This window comes from Oxyura jamaicensis, chromosome 1 (genome assembly GCF_011077185.1).
Source record: "Oxyura jamaicensis isolate SHBP4307 breed ruddy duck chromosome 1, BPBGC_Ojam_1.0, whole genome shotgun sequence".
NCBI classification, from domain to species: Eukaryota; Metazoa; Chordata; class Aves; order Anseriformes; family Anatidae; genus Oxyura; species Oxyura jamaicensis.
Window position 1 is genome coordinate 137,076,640 of NC_048893.1, and position 16,068 is coordinate 137,092,707.

Sequence of the window (16,068 nt, forward strand, 5' to 3'; positions counted from 1 at the left end):
ATAAAATGCATTTTTATGGATTATATAAACTGCTTCCCAAATTAGTGCAGTTTTGATCTGCCAAATGGATGCAAGCATTAAGCGGAACGAGTTATTCCATCTTCTCCTCTCCCCTGTGTTTGCTTACCTCTTTTTCTACTCCTCTCTGTACATTGTCATTTGCCTCGGCTTCTCCCTCCTCACAAAACAAGTGTGTGTTTAATGTCTCCACTTTGAAAATACACACTGACTCTGCTTGCCTCCGCAGCTACCATCTCATCCCCCTTCTCCCTCTTATCTGTAAGCATGCTGAGAGTGCTGTTTACTTCTGAGTTCATCTGTGACTCAGTGCTAGGCTGCCTGCTGCATGCCACTGGTGTTGCTCGTGCCAAATTCTCCATTGATTTCTCCTTGAATAAATCGCGGAGTCTCCATCCCTTTCTTAGCCTACCTGACCTACTGACTGTAGGGCCCAAATTCAATTGCAAATTCAAATTCACAAGTCCCTTTCTGATCCAGACTTATCCACTTCTGTACAAACTGAAAACACAAACTGATGTCTTCTTGGCAATACCCCAGTGAGCTCCTCTTGGTTGAGGCAGGTTTCTTCACCTCCTCCCACAAGCTCTCTCTATTGTGCCTTTCTCAATCACTGTGAAGAGAGCCATTTGCCCTGTCATTTCAGTACATAACCTAACATCTTGAGTTCAAGCCTCTCATAAAAGTTTTCACATTTCCTGACCTCGCAGATTCTTCCAGTCTCCTGTGTGTGGGACATGGCCTTCCTCATAATACTCAGCCAAAATGTGCTCTGGTTCTTCTCAGCATATACTGTGGTTACTGTCATACCCTTAACAGAATCACACAGACTCAGAGAATAGTTGAGGTTGGAAGGGACCTCTGGAGATCATCTGGTCCAACCACCCTACCAGGCAGGGTCACCAGATGTGCAGAATCACATCTAGGAGGGTTTTGAGTATCTCCAGAGAAGGAGACCCCACAGCCTCTCTGAGGTCAACCTGTGCCAGTGCTCTGTCAACCACACAGTAAAGAAATGTTTCCTCATATTCAGCTGGAACTTTCTGTGTTGCAATTTGTAACTGGTGTGTATTGTCCTGTTGTTGGGCACCACTGGAAAGAGCCTGGCCCTATCATCTTGACACCCTCCCTTCAGATATTTATACACATTGATGAGATCCCCTCTCAATCTTCTCTTCTCCAAGCTGAACAGTCCCATCTCTCTCAGCCTCTCCTCCTATGACAGATGCTCCAGTCTCCCAGTCACCTTCATAGCCCTCCTCTGGACTTGCTCCAGTAGCTCCATGACTCTCTTATACTGGGGAGCCCAGACCTGCACACAGCACTCCAGGTGTGGCCTCACCAGGGCTGAGCAGGGCAGGATCACCTCCCTCCACCTGCTGGCAACACTCCCCCTAATGCACCCCAGGACACCATTGCCCTTCTTGGCCACAAGGGCCCATTGCTGGCTCGTGGTTCACCTGCTGTCCACCAGGACCAGCAGGCCAGCCCCCAGCCTGTACTGGTGCACAGGGTTATTCCTCCCGAGGTGCAGGACCCTGCCCTTGCTTTTGTTGAACTTCATGAGGTTCCTCTCAGCCCAGCCCTCCGGCCTGTCCAGGCCCCTCTGAATGGCAGCACAGCCCTCTGGGGTACCAGCGAGTCCTCCCAGCTTTGTGCCACCAGCCAACTTGCTGAGGGTGCTCTGTCCCTTCATCTGGGGATGAGACTGGGCCCAGTACTGACCCCTGGGGGACACCGCCAGCTACAGGCCTCCAGCTGGACTCCTGATCACTCCAACACCGCTGAGCACAACCCCTGAGCTCTGCCATACAGCCAGCTCCCAATCCACCCCACTGCCCCTTCATCTATCCCACACTTCCTGAGCTTGCCCATGAGGATGTGTAGGAGACAGTATCTCCATGTGCTTGGAGGCAAACTCCTTGTCACTCTCAGAGGAGGAGGTTTATCCCTGCAAAATCATTTTATTAGAAATGCTTAGAGAGTTATGCCTTTGCCCTTCTAGTGAAAATGAGATATATTCCTGAGTATTCATAGAATGAATGTTCTTGCTATTCATGATTTTAAGTGCTTGGTTTCATAAAAAATACAGTATTATTGCCACTTAGCAATCCTATATATATATATATATTTTTCTTAAATTGGGATTTCTCAGCATGTTTATTTAAAAACATTTTTGTGTGAGTCAGAGAAGATACCAATATAAAAACGGGATGTATGAATCAAAAATTCTTGCTGACAGCAGTAAGAGCACTTTCAGATCCATAACAGATTAGTGGGAACAAGGGGGAGCCACTCAACAGAAGAGGACAGCCATGAATACTTCCTTTAGACAATAAGGGTATTTGCTAGTGTGTCTACTTAGTCTGTTTCCATCTACTTACATGCACACAGTTTCAAGGAGATTTAATTGTATCACAGAAGGTTAGTCATAACCCTATTTTGAAGAAAAGGAAAGCTAAATACATTAGATAGAAATAAAATTTGAAGTCTGGATAATTTTGAATGACGTCTTCTCTAAGAAGCTCGATACAAAGAATTTATTATTATTATTATTATTTTCCATCTTTCTTTAAAATGTTCTCCCTTAGAGTGGAATTTCTCCCTAGCTTACTGTAGCTGGTAGGTCGTAAAGGGGACTAAAGACAGGTTTGTGTCCCAGTATCTCATAACCTACTACAGCTGCAAATACTTTCTGTGCCCAAGATGCTAACATTATCTTAATAATACAAACCATCTGGATTTGATTTTGGTCAATTATGAAATAATAGACATTGCAACAGTGTTAGTCAGATGTGGAAAAATAGCTATGTTTTCAGAACCATTGAAAGAATTCTTAAAAATTGATGTCCTGTCTCTCTAAGTCTTGTGAAATGACCCAGGTAAGATAGTTTACTACGAGGAGACAGCAAACAAAGCAAAGTAGAGCAAATCAACAAAGCAGTGGTCTCAGCTGGCTGAAATAATCAAAGTGATGAACTTTTACACGATTCTTTCAAATTCAGATCATTAAAATGTATCCTTTGCAATATACCCTCCCATATGACACTCAGCACTATATATATAATTTGCTTGTTTGAAGCATGGGAAGAGGCTGTAAAAACAAAGCAAGATAACACAATGTAATTATGGTCTATTTATAAGTAAGTTAATTGCAAAATGGTTTTCAACTTGCAGCAGGATTTGTTCTCCAGTATGCTTAGCAAGGAAAGCATTAGCAGTAGGCATGTACAGCACTGAGCCAAGAGGCCTTCTTTGAGGGCCCTGCTATAGGATAGCTAGGCATAATGCAATGTACAAAAATTGAAGTCATCAGTTTGTACTAAGGCCAATTGTTTTTGGGGGAAGCCTAGTATAAAAAAGAAGCTATTAAAAGACCATTGTTAAGCAAAGCGTATATATTCACAGTAGGAACATTTAGATATTTTCACAGGAAAAATACAAGACTGATTTACAAATCAGTGGATTCCTAACAGAAATTAAGATTCATTAGGAAAAAAATGGGTTGGGTATATTTTCTTCTAGTTGCTTATACAGTGCTTGTTCAATAGTGTTAATAAACATGCTAAGTCAAATTCTGATCTGTTTATGCTATCTATGCAATTCTATTCTTCAATAGATCACTACATGCTAATAAACTTGCAATTCAGATTACAAATGTACATGTGTGAAAATGGAAAGCTGAAATATTCTGTACATTTAATACATGTTTATGTACACTGCATAGAACTGAATTTCTTATATCATTTTTGAAACAAAATAAGGATATGCTTGGATTTATTTATTTATTTATTTTTAATGAGAAAGAAAGGCCCCCAAATTAGTTTTGTTTAGGTTCCCAGTCTTGTATATGAAAGTCATTTGTCTTTTTAAATCCAGTATACTAGTTTAAATTATTGTGTTATGAAGCAAAGAAACAAAATAAACCCCTCTCTTCTGTATGCTCCTTGAAGGCAGAAGGTTACCTCAGTTCATGGACATATGAAGACACCTGAAAAAGCTGATGCATAAGTTAAGTTCTGAGGATTGCTCTTTTGCTTATTTTGCGTCTGTGAAGTTCACGACTACTCAATCATAATCTGATTTTATAGACCCTTAAGTTACAGTGACTGAGAACCTGTATCTGTTACAACAATTAAGGTTCAACCAAATTTCCTCTGTAACTTGGCCCCTTTAGTTCTCTGGTGATAACCTCAGACTGAAGAATTTGCAGGTAATCTCACTGCATGGTAATTTCAGATGCTATATGTTATTATTGAGAGGTGTCTTGAGGAGAAGTGAATCTGTTTCCTCACACAAGAGATTCAGAAAGATCTGAGGATAAACCCCTTTTCAGGTCTTTGATCTAAGGTTTGCAATCCTTCTGCAGATCACAGCCTCACTATAGCCTGAGAAGCCAGGGAATAGAGAAAGTTTCCACAGGGTTAAATTGGTACTAGCACCGGAGTCTCTTTGTTAGGGTAAAAAACTTACTGGTCATAAATATAAACTGAAGTCTGACGGAAAGATATTCCCTGACTTCTGGTTTTCAGGCAGTTGAGTCTGATTCTCCTCTTAAGTTATTTGCTGCTGTCTGTATCTGTTGCTGTCAGCACTACCACTCCAGATTTACAAACTGAATTCAGGCCTCTATTTAAAAAAAAAATATTTTTAAAGAAGTCTGACTTCAAATTAACAGATAAAAACAAGTGTTTTGTCTCTTAATAATTTTGACTGCACAAAAAACCTCTTTTGTTTCTGAATATCTGATTATTGGTACTTGTAGAAATATAGTCCTCTTCAACAAAGCCAAAAAGGAGTTCTAATACACTGCTCTAATGCATCTCATATATCTCTCTGAAAGGCAAGAGAAAGAGCGTAAAGCATCAGTGCCAACTAAGTCAGGCTGCTGGTGAATTCTCCCTGGGATCAAGTGTCATTATGTGAAACTGGCTGCTCTCGAGGAGAATTTACCCTACTATGTTGATTGGGGAAAGCAATCAAGTACTGTTGGAACCAGTTCAACGCATTCTCAGTCAATGCTAGCCAGTCACCTAGGCACTGCAACAGAATCCAGCCTTTTACAGAATAACCCCCCCATGGCTAGATCTGATAGTACAAACAAGGCCAGGCTTCCTTTTCAGCAGTGGTATTCAAACCATTTATGACTTTGACAAGGGCAGCCTCAGTAGCATGTCTGTGGCTGAATCCAGGACGAGATTTATCAAACAATCTGCTACTGTCCAGAATTTCTCTCACTCGCGTTGCCACCACTTTCTGTGGGAGCTTGTCGAAAACCAGCAGGAAATACAGCATTTCCATCGCTTGTTATGTTGCACAGGATCCCAGCGTGAGGTGAGATGGCTGCGGGCATGGTAATTACTCCCCTTCCAGAAGCAGCCTTTGAGAATTTCCGGACTGTTGAGCTCGTGAGAGTGGTGTTACTATTACCCAGGTAAAATGCTAGTGTGTGTATGTTTCTCCCTCAACATCCTATTTAGCTGTATGCCATTACAGTGCATCTCTGCCACCTTTGTCTTTTGCTACCTTCTGTGAATTTAATTTACTCCAGTTTAGCAGATAATTGCAAAAATGTAAACTCATGCAGTAAAAAAGGGGGAAGAGAATCAAAAAAGTGAATCAATAAAAGCCTTACATCGTACAGTAATTTATCGGCATCTACTGCAACATAATCTTGAAACTCAGCGCAACTGCTGGTATTTACAGAGTACAGTATAGCTGAGACTCAAATATACAATTTTAATTATAACTGCATTCAAAAGCACATTTTTTATCTAATTTTTATATTTTATATGAACTAAATACTAAACTATAGCATTTTCTGCTTCATTTACATAATCTTCCACTTGAACATTATTTCTTACTGTGGTACGGTGCTTTATGAGGATACATTAAAAAAAACTAATAAAAGTTCAATTAAACATCATAAATGTAGCCAAGTGCATATTTTAATACCCTTCAGAGATAATGATGCTGAAGTGTTATAAAAAAACAAACTAGTGCTTCCTTAGTGTACAACAATTGCACATAATAAAAGCAGCTTAAATCATAATTCTAAATATAGGACCAGTTTCACAACTTCAGCAATCTAGGCCCTAAGAAAGCATGTGTACTGGAAGGGAGCAGAAGAAAAAAATGAGCAACCTTGGAATTTGGTCAGAGCTAGAGGCAAACCAGAAGATGCTGGTATAGCCAGGGCCAGCCCATGTCCCGTTTTGAAGTTGTGCCAGCAGGCCCTGAACTTTCAGTCCAAGAAGAGAAGAAAATCCTCTAAGGGCAAGATAACTACATAAAGTAAAATGTGAGTGTAGACTGTCCTGCCTATTTGCTGTTTTGGGATGGGCTGTACCTGGAGATGTGTCAGGATCGTGTCTGACACATTGGGTCATAGGGAAAGAGTCATCCTGGGGGTGAAGAATGGGCCTGAAGCTGGGAAGCAGGTATTACTATACAAAATAGTGTTTTCCCCTGATGCATCATGGCCTTCTGTCCATTCCACAACTGAAAATATATGCTGCTTAACTGCAGTGTCTGGGGCACGGTGCACAGGGATCCCATGGCACTGTCTGAGGCAGGTACCCAGTTATGTGACTCATGCTCACTGTGGTAGACCCAGCAGGTCTGGGAAGATCAACAGAGGAGCTTAATAGAGGGCAGAGAAAGTATTGGTGACCCATTTATATGATAGTGCTATAGGCATTTCAGAAACACGGGAACAAAGGATCTGATTGGAGTCAGGCCAAATGTAAGAAAAATTTACTCAATCTCACAACTACACAACTGCTATCTTGATGGGCTTAATATAACCAGGTCAATGCCTTAGATTAGATGAATAGATGAATAGTTCAGATACCTAGAAAGACAGTTACTGTTGCAAAAAATATAGCAACCAAAATTAAAGCACGGCACCTAATTTAAATGAAATGCTGAAAGTTAAAATAAGTGGGAATTCCTATTTTGGCAAAAACACAACATTCCCCAGACTAACTATGTCAATGTGGTGAAATATGAGAGACTGAGAGAAAGAGTCAAAATCCACTACAAATTCCTGGGCATGACCCATATTCATGACTTAAAGATATTCATGTGAAATCAATACCTGGACTAAAACATGTGAGGGCAAAGTGTGCATGTGAAGAGGGAGGAATGAAAGAAGTATTAACAATAGGCACTTGAGTTCCTGTATTAAAAGCAATGGGAGAAAATCTCACAGCCTTGCAGTTATATCTCTTTTGTTGTATGCTAGATAAATATTCTGAAATCAACTAATTTCAGTAGAAGCTGAGGAAAGCCTTTACAGTCAAACCTAGGGAGAGAGGGCAGGATAACAGCTGTCCAGACTCACATAGTTTTAAAATGTCATGGAATCACACCCCGAGTTCCCAAGAGGCAACTGAAAGCCAAAGGCAGATAGATACTTCTGTGAGAGAGAGTACCTGGCAGCCAGCTCTGGTGATCCCAGCACTGATGAGTGAGAAGCCAAGGTGCGGGTGAAACTGCTGGGTGACAGTGCGTGTGAAACCTTGGCTATGTCTGTGCTAGTGAAATAAACAGAGCAAGGATACCAGCTCTATCATTTGATGTCCATGCTGTTTAATTGCTAATACTCTCCCTGGCACAGTCTTGAGCTCTCTCCCAGACAATGCCTGGGCACAGCTGGGGGACAGCACAGGCCAGGGGCTGTTCTCAGGAGGCAGTGAGTGTTCTTTGTTTTGGGGAGTGAAGACAGTTTAATCATATAACCATAAGCAGTGCTGGATCGCTTGCCCATAGGGACAGAGGAGCAGCATGGATGTAGCCTGTAAGTTCAAACGAGGTCCACAGCCCCAGCTTTTCTTTGGCAACAGGGAATAATGGCTATAAATCTTTTACCCCGTGAGAATCTCCTGCTGGAGCCGATTAAGCATCTATTTCCCACCAAACCAAGCTCTTACAAAGTGGTCCTATAAAGAAGGGGGTAGGTGGTCATGCAGAGAACAGGCAATTTAATTATTTAATCACCGAGGCAGTGTCTGCTATGTAAGAGCTTAATGTTGTTTTCTCATGAACAGTGTGCACATAAGAAAATTCTGTGCCACAAGATAAAAGGGAAAGAGAGGAAGAATGGAATGATCAGATGAAGTCTTGAAATTCCCCAAGGCCAAGGAAATGGGAACACCTCAAAGTAAGCATATGAATTTGTGAGGAACTTGGTACGGTAGATGTTATTCTATCTGGCCAGTAATATTTTAGACCGCTGATGAGAAGAAAGAAGAAGGAATCCCTTTTCCTTGACCATGCTCCTAAAAATGTACTCAGCACTCCAGAAATCTCTCTAAACACTTCAGAAGACTAGGAGTTCATAAGGAATTTTGGGCAAGGGACAGTGTGCTGGATTCCAGCGGTTGTGTGGGAGCCACAACTCAAGAGCACCTTTTTCTTTCTGCCCTGAGGCAGAGGAACAACGAAAAGGACACTGAAAATGAGAGATCTGGGGTCCAAGCCGAAACTAAGAGATGTGATAAGAAGTTCTTTTCAGCTCCTTATGAGCTTTATCCATAACATCTTTACCGCTGGAATATTTCTTGCACAGATGATTTACCTACAGTCAAACAAACACAGTAATACTATCCCACAGCAGTGTATGTCCCTGAATTTGGGAGAATATCAACCTGTTTGATGTATGTAACACCGAAAACCATAAAGGCAGAAATAAACATTCAGCAAAAGATAAACAAAAAACTTGGATAAAAATGCTTAAGGTGTATTACCTTGTCCTATAAGGCCAGACAATAAATAAACAAATAAATAAATAAATAAATTGAAGTGAAAAAACCTCACTCCATTTTGAAAGGGTAAGGCACAATGAAAGGAAGAAAGTAATCCTGAGGAACAAGTTGTGATTTAGCCATAAGGAGAAATGGGAAAGCTGGGTGTGCTCTGCTCCTTTCATACCACACATGTGGTGTTTGGAGGAGGGTGTGGGACTGTGCCCTTGGGCACCCACAGCATGTCTGTGCTTATCACTTCAAGGACAACAGACTTTGTTCCTAAATGCAGTTATTGGGAATTCTATCATTCAGCGAAATTACAACAGGACTGAATTTGGCTTGAAGCATTATGATGTAGCCTTTAAAATGTTCTCTTTATAGAGTCAGAAATGGCCCAAAATCCAGGAAATCTTGTTAAGAATTAATACTGGAAACACCACTGATGTCATTTATACATGTGCCATGCTGGGTACCTTGAAGCATATTCAGAACAGGCAGTAAACAATGGCAAAGCAAGGAAAGTAGTATTTTGGCTGCCTTTTGAAGACTGTTAGCTATATTTACTTCTATATTTTGATGCATGTGTATACAGCACTCTGCCAAGCAAGATATACTTTTTATTGACCTACTTGTGTTCCAATTTATTGCTAGTGACAGCTGTTGTCAATGATCTGGAGAAAATAAATTGAGAATAAAGCAAAGAGACACTGATTGGTCAAAAAAAATAGTTGTTGTTTTAAATCAAATATAAGAGATTTAGTCTCTTCAAACTATAGAGGCTGATTAAAGCCATGACTGGATTACAGTAAATCAGAACTTCATGGATTACGAGGCGAAATAATACATAGGCATCATTTTGGACAAAATGCTGCCATTAGGGTTACCACATAATTTTAGATACACTGTATTGCATTTCTTCAGATATTCTGATGTGGTAGTAGAAGGATTTAAAAGACATTGGCTGCCATGTTTAATTTGATCCTTCTAACACGTGAGTCGAATTTGTTGACACTTAACATTTGCAACCAGTCCAATCTGCTACATTTCAGTGACTTCTCTACATGGTAATTTCAGAGTCAAGGTCTAGTATAGCTGGTATTCTGGTGGTTTTTCCTAGATACAGCTTGTGGATGACAGTTGCATGACACAAAAATATCCCTCCTCTGGTTAGCACAACAGGCATTTAACCATTTCTCTTTTTAAGGCCAAATTAAGACATATTTGACTTCTGTGTTTTATCTTGACTTTTTTTTTTTTTTTTTTTTTTTTTTTTTTTTTTTTTGTATGGGTTGCAAATTGCTCGGGGATGTTCTGCATGGAAGGCACTATACTCCAGAAGTTTTATTGTATCTCCCTCTGAAAAGCGTGATAATGGCCTCTTAGATGATAGAGCCAGTCAGAAAAAGCAGTTTTCCTATGACAGTATTCTAGGGGAAAAAAAGCCCAAATGCTCCCCCAGTGTTTTGTCAGCATCTTGAGGGAAAGTCTGGTGAAGATACACAATAGTTCTGTTCTAGGTGTTTCTGATTGTATTTTTTTCTAATCCAAACATATGAGCACATCCTACATTTGACTTTTATCAAGTACAATACCTTTTTGCCTTGTATGTGTGTTTACAGTGCAGAAAAACTGAACAGTTGCAAGTAAATTACAGATGATGTAGTATTTCAAGAGATATGAAGAGTTAGGTAGTACTTCTAAACAGTTTGAGGTTTCCTCAATGGAAATTGATGAATAAATGTGTTGGAAAAGTTGAAAAATAGCATGGAGGGAAGTGGAGAAGGAGGGAAAATGAGGATATATACACAAGGGAGAATTTTCTCCAAAAGGGGCAGAAGGAATGATTACATTTGTTGAATTTACATCTCCTCATGACTTCCATGAATCCATGCAGAAATTAATTTCACTAGCCTTCTTTTCTTGACATACATACATTTACGTCCTTTAGAAGTCTATGGAAATTATTTACATCTTACAGTAGAAATCCTGGATTCTTGTTCTGAGATGTTCTCATCCCTCTAGTTATCTCTAAGACGAGGTCATATGAATGAACCTTACAATTATTACAATTATTATTACCAGTAATTATTAAAAATACTTGTTCTGTTAGAAAACAGTTCATGAGGAAACAGGGCTGTTTTCCCAGGGTTTTCTTAGGTATATAAGAATGAGTGATATGGTGGCTGTAATTGTGGAAGAACAAAAGGTGCATCAAGATCACACAGCTCATGGAGCTGTATTTGTTGGAGGCAGTCTGAGACATAGCTTGAACAAAATATTTTCTACACTAGCCAGAAAAATCAGTATTTTCAGGCTAGAATATTACTAGGCAAAAAGAATCTGGGTTTTCTAGATATTAGGATTCCAACATTCAGTTTCACCTTTATACTTTATCTAAATAATATCATATCCTAAATGGCCTTGGGAAACAAAACAACAGTTTTAATTTACCAAAAATAACATAAAAACAACTACAAGCTGAAATTATTTTCAGAGGAGGGCAGGGATGTTTGAAGGATGTACTGGAGGTGGGGAGGGGCAGGTATCCCTTCAGATACTCATGCAACCACTGCTGCTTCTTAGTCACCCTGCCTTTGTAATACCTTTTATTCTGAGCAGCAGTAGCAGTAACAAAAGCAGTTGTCAAGGCTCGAGGATACAAGGCTCCCATCTGTTCTCTCGCCTGCCTCAAAGGGCACGCAAGAAGGCATGCCCTCTCACCCTGCCTTGATATGAATGTGTACATGTAAGTAGTCTGAGGTGTACAGAATTAATGTCTGAGCCCTGAGAGCACTAATAAGCCTTAATCATAGAGAGATAGCATCATAGAATTATAGAATCATGGAATCATAGGATCATGGAATGGCTTGGGTTGGAAGGGACTAAAATCAGAGACTTCATACAGTATGTCTCCTTCATTGCTCAAGCTACAGCATTACTAAAATACTACTGGACACATTTCAACATCCTGTTGAACAACTGGTATTTTTCTTTTTAAATGCAGAAAACTACATTGTTTATTTTAAAGTCATCTGTACTTACATATCATCAAAGATAAGCTTTGTCCTTCTGCAGTCCCTGGGTGCGCCGGACAGAGGTGACCAAGGCTCTGTTTGGGACTGTGGCTTATTGCAGAGAACATTTTCTGAATTGATGTGAATTGCTTTCTAGACAACAAACAGGATAGAAGACATTGAGGAATTGGCTACTAACTTCAAAAAAGCAACTAATAACAGAGTGTCTTTTCATTGTGTTGTAAAATGCCAGTTAGTTTTCCTACTATTTCAGCAGGGAGTACGTATAACTGTCCTGTCACCGATAACCATGAATTCACAAATATCACTCAGAGCACTTTGTAAAGGGCTCGAGTTTCAATGCGATATACAGACAGAATGGAGCTGAACTATATTAGTAACTATCAAAATGCTCTGTAATGCAGTCAGTGAAATTATTAAAGAATACATCTGTTGTGGTTATTTAGAAGATCGAGTTACATCTCCAGTCTTCAGCTTCCAAACTAGTATTGTACCTAGCCCCAGGAGAGCAAGGCTCACTTGTTTGACTTGTCCCACACTGCACCGCTAATGTGCCTGTGTGGTAAGAATTTGTCACCCAAGGCCCAGGCTTTTTTCTTCTCTGGGTCTTTGATGAGCTTGCAAGATCACTGCTCTGCACCACAGCTGAAGCACATGTCTTTTGGCAGGTTCTCACACATTCTCTCAGCTGCAGCCATGTTCTTCATGTGGCCTCATGAGCCTTTCCTACCACCTGGTGACCTGATGTGGGGGCAACCATGCACTGGTACAGTGCAGAGCAGGCAGCCTCAGGTCGTTCTTGGTTTGTAACCACTGCCAGAAATCACTATTAGTTCTCCTTCATGTGGAAGGTGGAAACTTAATAGGGAAATGGACAAAAAGTTAAAAGAGATACGAACTACTCCCCGGCATGTGGTCTCTAACAGAAATTCAAGGGACCACTCGGGCATGCCAGCTGGATACCCAATGGGAAGACGGGATAAAACAAAGCTAAGTTTAACATTTATAGTTCATGAGCTTTCATATTCTATATGGCACATCCAGATCAGTTCAGTAGGCTAAAGTTTTCAGATGAATAATCAGATACATAAGAATTTTATTGCAAAGGTTGTTAAAATGTTGACCAAATGGTGCATTGCTAGGCTATGCAGAAAATCTCAGTGAAATGCATTTGCTAAGGGTGTGGATCATAAAGCAATCACCTCCTACTTTTGATTTCCAGCACATTTGCCTGTGAAGGATTTTAAATTGTTTTCAAGATATCCAATGAAGACTCATATCATTATAATTCTGAATGGGTTATAAACCTCTAAACTTATGTTTTAGAAGTTTAAATGTTTAAGAATTTACATTTAATCCATGAGAAGATAAATTTATCACTACTATATGTGAAAATGCCTTTTTATTGGCATATTTTATGCACTTAATTTTATTTCAATTTACCAAAAGCATCTGTGAGATATTTTTAAAAATTATAACTTACAATAACTTTTTTTTTTTTTTTATGTCTAAAATTAAGATTATATTTACTACCTCTCCCTTCACTGTCAAAAGAAAAAAAATAATAATAATATATACATCTGACTTTATGGGCAGTTATCCCCACAGGTTTCCAAAACCAAAAGTGTCTGGAAGCGACCACTGCTACAGCTCAGGTATTTTCTTTTCCTGAAAGTTGCTTAGGCACAAATACTTAGGCTTTTGAAGCCTCTTATATGTCAAATAACATATGATTAAAAAACAAATAAACATCAAATAAAATATATAAACCATTTCTGTGGCAAGGAGAGGAGCATGGGCCTTTCTAGCAACAGCAGATTGGCTTAGCAACTTGACTAGATATTCCAGCAGTGGACATCAATATGATGGTACCCAAATTGCTTCTTCACATAAAGGTATTTCATACAGAGCTGCCAGGGGAGGACATGACAGTATTCTGTCCTTAATCTTCTAATGACAATGTCCTGCAGGTTGGAAGGTACAGTACTATTTTGAGAGGTGAGACAGATATGAATCCCCTCAACGAGAAGCGCTAACTCCAGCATCCTGATCACAGGATGCATAAATGAGGGGGAGCATCTACTCCCATTCTCTCTGTGCTCTAAAGGCAGTGGTTAGCGCCTGGTTTAGTAATAGCTCCTTACCTGGAGGGGGTCTCTGGACACATTTAATGTGATCAAGACTATGATGGGATAAGTATCTGAATGCCTGGGCTTTGGTGGAGCTGAGTTGTGAAGCTGGTGCTAAGCTTACTGCTGGTGTCAGTAGTAAGCAGAAGTGTCTGAGAATGTTCCTTGGAAGACATACAGGATTATCTAACTGCAGGTACACATATGGTTAGGCAGTGGCTGAGTAGAGGCCTTATACAGCAGAGGCCTTATGCACCACATTTTTGGGTATAGCGGCCCTGCATTATGCCCAAGCAATACTCTAGAGGCCTAAATCCATTCATTTTGGGCCACTGGCATTTGCCTTCTGCTTATGTCGCTTTTGTTATTTGTCTGATTTACAGCCTGCCTTGTTGTCTTTCTTCTATGCCTTGCTAAACTCCAAAACAGAAAAACTGAACTTACAGTACAACATTCATTATTACTTTTTTTTTTATTTATTATTTTTTATTATTTTTTCTTTTCTTTTCTTTTTAACATTTTGCAAAGCTATCATGGACTGCAATACAAAGTGAAAAATATACAGCTAGGTTTTATATTGTGAACAACAGCATAAACTTACATTGAAGTCTCCGGGATGTGGCTGAGACTGGATTTCACCCTTATGTTTTTTGCTGGAGGAGATGGAAGGTAATAGACTGCTGCCATTAGGTCTGCTGGAGGAAGTTAAATCATCGTTGGAGTATTTGTGTTTTGATGCATCAGAGAGGGGAGAGACAGGTGACCGAAGCATTTTCTCATTTTTATTTATTGGTATTGCCAAGCTGGAAATGGAAATTACAGTAATGGAGTGTCACAAAGCTGGCTTTGAGAAAGGTAAATGTTTTATATATTACCAAAACTTTGAATTTAAAACCTGCTGGCAGGATAAAGTCTATTGGTATCTGGAAACAAGCTTACAGTATGGGGACCAAGAGTTCATTTACAAATTTGTAACATGTTTCTCCTCTTTCCCTTCAAGGCAAATTGTAATTCTGGAGTTAATATAAATCTGTAACAGAGTACTTGAAAAAAATACAGAGATAAATGGCCACTTGCTCACCATCTCTTAAGGGATAGCTGGAGACGAAGATTAGGCTCTGAAGTGTAAGTTTAGGTTATGGAGCCTTATTTCACCATTACAGGTGACAATTTATAAGCCATGGCAATAAAGCCATATGTGAACTAAAACAGGAAATGTGTTTAAAGATGACTGTGTTGTCTTTGTACTCAATGACCAGCCTTTGGTAGAGCTGTTTATACTAATCTAACACAGATTTTGAAGACAAAGAAAGGTGTAAGCTGGTACTGCAGACAAAAGGAAACACATGAAAACAGTAGTCACAGAGCAATTTGAGCTGCTCCATCTTCTGAAGAAGAAAGCTGCACTCTATTTTCAGCTTTCATTTTTTTTGAGGGAAGTTTTGGATGAGAATTCAATCAAACCATAAAAATATCCCCAAAATAAGCTTTAGTTGCACTATTTTGAAAAAAAAATCTGAAAATTTTAAAGCAACACATACAAAACAAACATTTTTTAATGGAAATAGTTTTCATTAAGACTACAGCTGTGATTAAGGTCAGACAGACTATTTTAACACAATACCTTCCCCCGTCATATTCCCCTTTATTCAGCCTATTACTTTTTATGGACAATCCTCACTTCTTTATAGTTACTGTATCAGGCAGTATGCACTTAATGGAATCGCAAAAAGGAATATGGTACAAAATATACTTTACTTCTGTACATCATTTCAGAGAACAGAGCTAATTAAATGTGCACTTATCATACATTCGTCCATTTATCTGGCATGTCTTTAAAAACTATCTGTGAGAGAAGCCATAACTCATAATTCAGAACCATTCCTGTTTCCCACAGTGTAGTACTTTTAAAATACAACAAGAACCGTTTTACTTTAATGACCAAAGCTGTTTATGAATGCAAGAATCGGGGTGTGTAAAATGGACAACTGTGTTCTTCTTTTCCCTCTAAGGAAAATAAGATCTTTAGCACTGTTTTCAAAGTGCAGGCTGATGCTGTTATTTCCTTTCCCTTTTTCAAACATAAAACCATGCCTTGGCTAGCCATGTTTATACATCACTGTCAAAGTGCAGGGC

General features: G+C 39.5%; 1 protein-coding gene across 1 annotated transcript in view; it reads right to left on the reverse strand.

The window, feature by feature from the left end:
• Positions 1 to 16,068, reverse strand: part of AFF3 (AF4/FMR2 family member 3) — a 291,962-nt gene that overhangs the window by 22,688 nt on the left and 253,206 nt on the right. Inside the window, exons 13-14 of the mRNA XM_035315957.1 lie at positions 14,534 to 14,735; positions 11,811 to 11,935 (exon numbers count right to left, since the gene is read on the reverse strand). Coding sequence (XP_035171848.1) covers positions 11,811 to 11,935; positions 14,534 to 14,735 — 327 coding nt within the window. The remainder of the gene's footprint in view (positions 1 to 11,810; positions 11,936 to 14,533; positions 14,736 to 16,068) is intronic.